We start from the raw sequence: 1,555 nt of genomic DNA, 5'->3' as shown, positions 1-1,555 counted from the left end.
AAAAAAGAAATTAGCCAGGCACGGTGGTGGTGGTTTACTACTGTTAGTCCCAGCTATTTAGAGGTTAGGGTGGGAGGACTTCAGCCAAAGAGGCAGAGATTGCAGTGAGCCAGAATCGCACAACTGCACTCCAAATTGGGCAACAGAGCTAGACCTTGCATCAAAAAATGAGAAATTACAAAAAGAAAAACTTGTAATATCCTAAGTATGACATGTAAACACTACATAAAGGAAGTCTTGCAAATTATGCTGTGGCGTTCAAAACACGCTAATATAGATTTCCACACATTAATACAAGGCACATCATCTATAAAATAACATGCAGTGTGCCCAAGGATAACGCCAACTACAAAATAAGATAAAATCTTTTTCCACTTCTTAGTTTGCATGGCTACCTTTCTTTTCCATTACAATACCTAGAGTAAATCATTCGTAGTAGCAAGGAACACTTACCCTCTGCAAGTCTTGCCATTAACTGAAGACGACCAGTTGTTCCCAAATCAATTCCAGTCCTTTCCAGTTCATCACTGTCCAAAAATGAACTAGCACTTGAAGCATCAGTACGTTCAGTAACATGACCAACTTTCATTGGCCTTCCTGCTAGTTCAAATCCATTAAGTTGTTCCAAAGCCTTTTTGGCACATTCTGAATCAGAAAACTATACGATGGGGAAGGCGGGGACAGGAGACAGTGTTTTAGTTTTTAAAATATAAACTATACTTTAAAATACAAATTTATTTTTAGTATATTCAATAATTACTCCTGAATACTAAGGTAGAATTTTCAACTGGTAAGTAGCAAACATAACACACATGAAGACGACACAAGCAAATTAAATTACGCTTGTTGATGCGGTAGTTTACATAGAAGATATTACCAGTAATGACAGCTTTATATTTGAGAACATGGGATCATGGTTAGAAAATGTGAAAACTGGCTGGGTGCAGTGGCTCCCACCTGTAATCTCAGCACTTTGGGAGGCCGAGGCAGGCAGAACACCTGAGGTAGAATTTAGTACTTTTCTAATAAAAATGTGCCCACTGACGAAAGTCAATATAATCCTCACATATAAAACACTACTTTTATATAAGCAATTAAATACATAACTTGATGTAAATTACATATATATAAAATTCTGATTTACACATATACCCACAATGGCTTATTTGGAGGAAAAAAGGTGGAAAATATCCACACTAAAGTTACTAGAATAAAAAAATAAAATTGGTGAGCTATGTTTCATAATTTTCTCCTTTCACCAGTTCACTGAGGTAGGTAACAGCCCAATGACAAGTTAAACAGATTCGCTATCAACACAGGAACAGGCTTACATTTTATTGAAATGTAGATATAAGTCAACACTTTTAATTTCCTGACAGAGATATATAATGTACTTTAAAAAATACTGTTTCCAGGCCGGACGCGGTGGCTCACGCCTGTAATACCAGCACTTCAGGAGGCCAAGGCGGGCGGATCACGAGGTCAGGAGATCGAGACCATCCTGGCTAACATGGTGAAACCCCGTCTCTACTAAAAATGCAAAAAATTAGCCAGG

At 37.7% G+C, this 1,555-nt stretch overlaps 1 protein-coding gene across 4 annotated transcripts in view; it reads right to left on the bottom strand.

Moving 5' to 3' along the window:
• RBM39 (RNA binding motif protein 39) overlaps window positions 1-1,555 on the bottom strand; it is a 40,380-nt gene that overhangs the window by 10,862 nt on the left and 27,963 nt on the right. For all 4 annotated transcript variants that reach the window (XM_011972376.1, XM_011972377.1, XM_011972378.1 and 1 more), the window contains one exon: window positions 454-658. In XM_011972376.1, the coding sequence (XP_011827766.1) occupies window positions 454-658 (205 nt within the window). The remainder of the gene's footprint in view (window positions 1-453; window positions 659-1,555) is intronic.

The sequence above is a fragment of the Mandrillus leucophaeus genome, unplaced genomic scaffold (assembly GCF_000951045.1).
Source record: "Mandrillus leucophaeus isolate KB7577 unplaced genomic scaffold, Mleu.le_1.0 Scaffold129, whole genome shotgun sequence".
Lineage (NCBI taxonomy): Eukaryota > Metazoa > Chordata > Mammalia > Primates > Cercopithecidae > Mandrillus > Mandrillus leucophaeus.
Note: the sequence above shows the minus strand (reverse complement) of the source record. Positions and strands in the feature narration are given on the sequence as shown.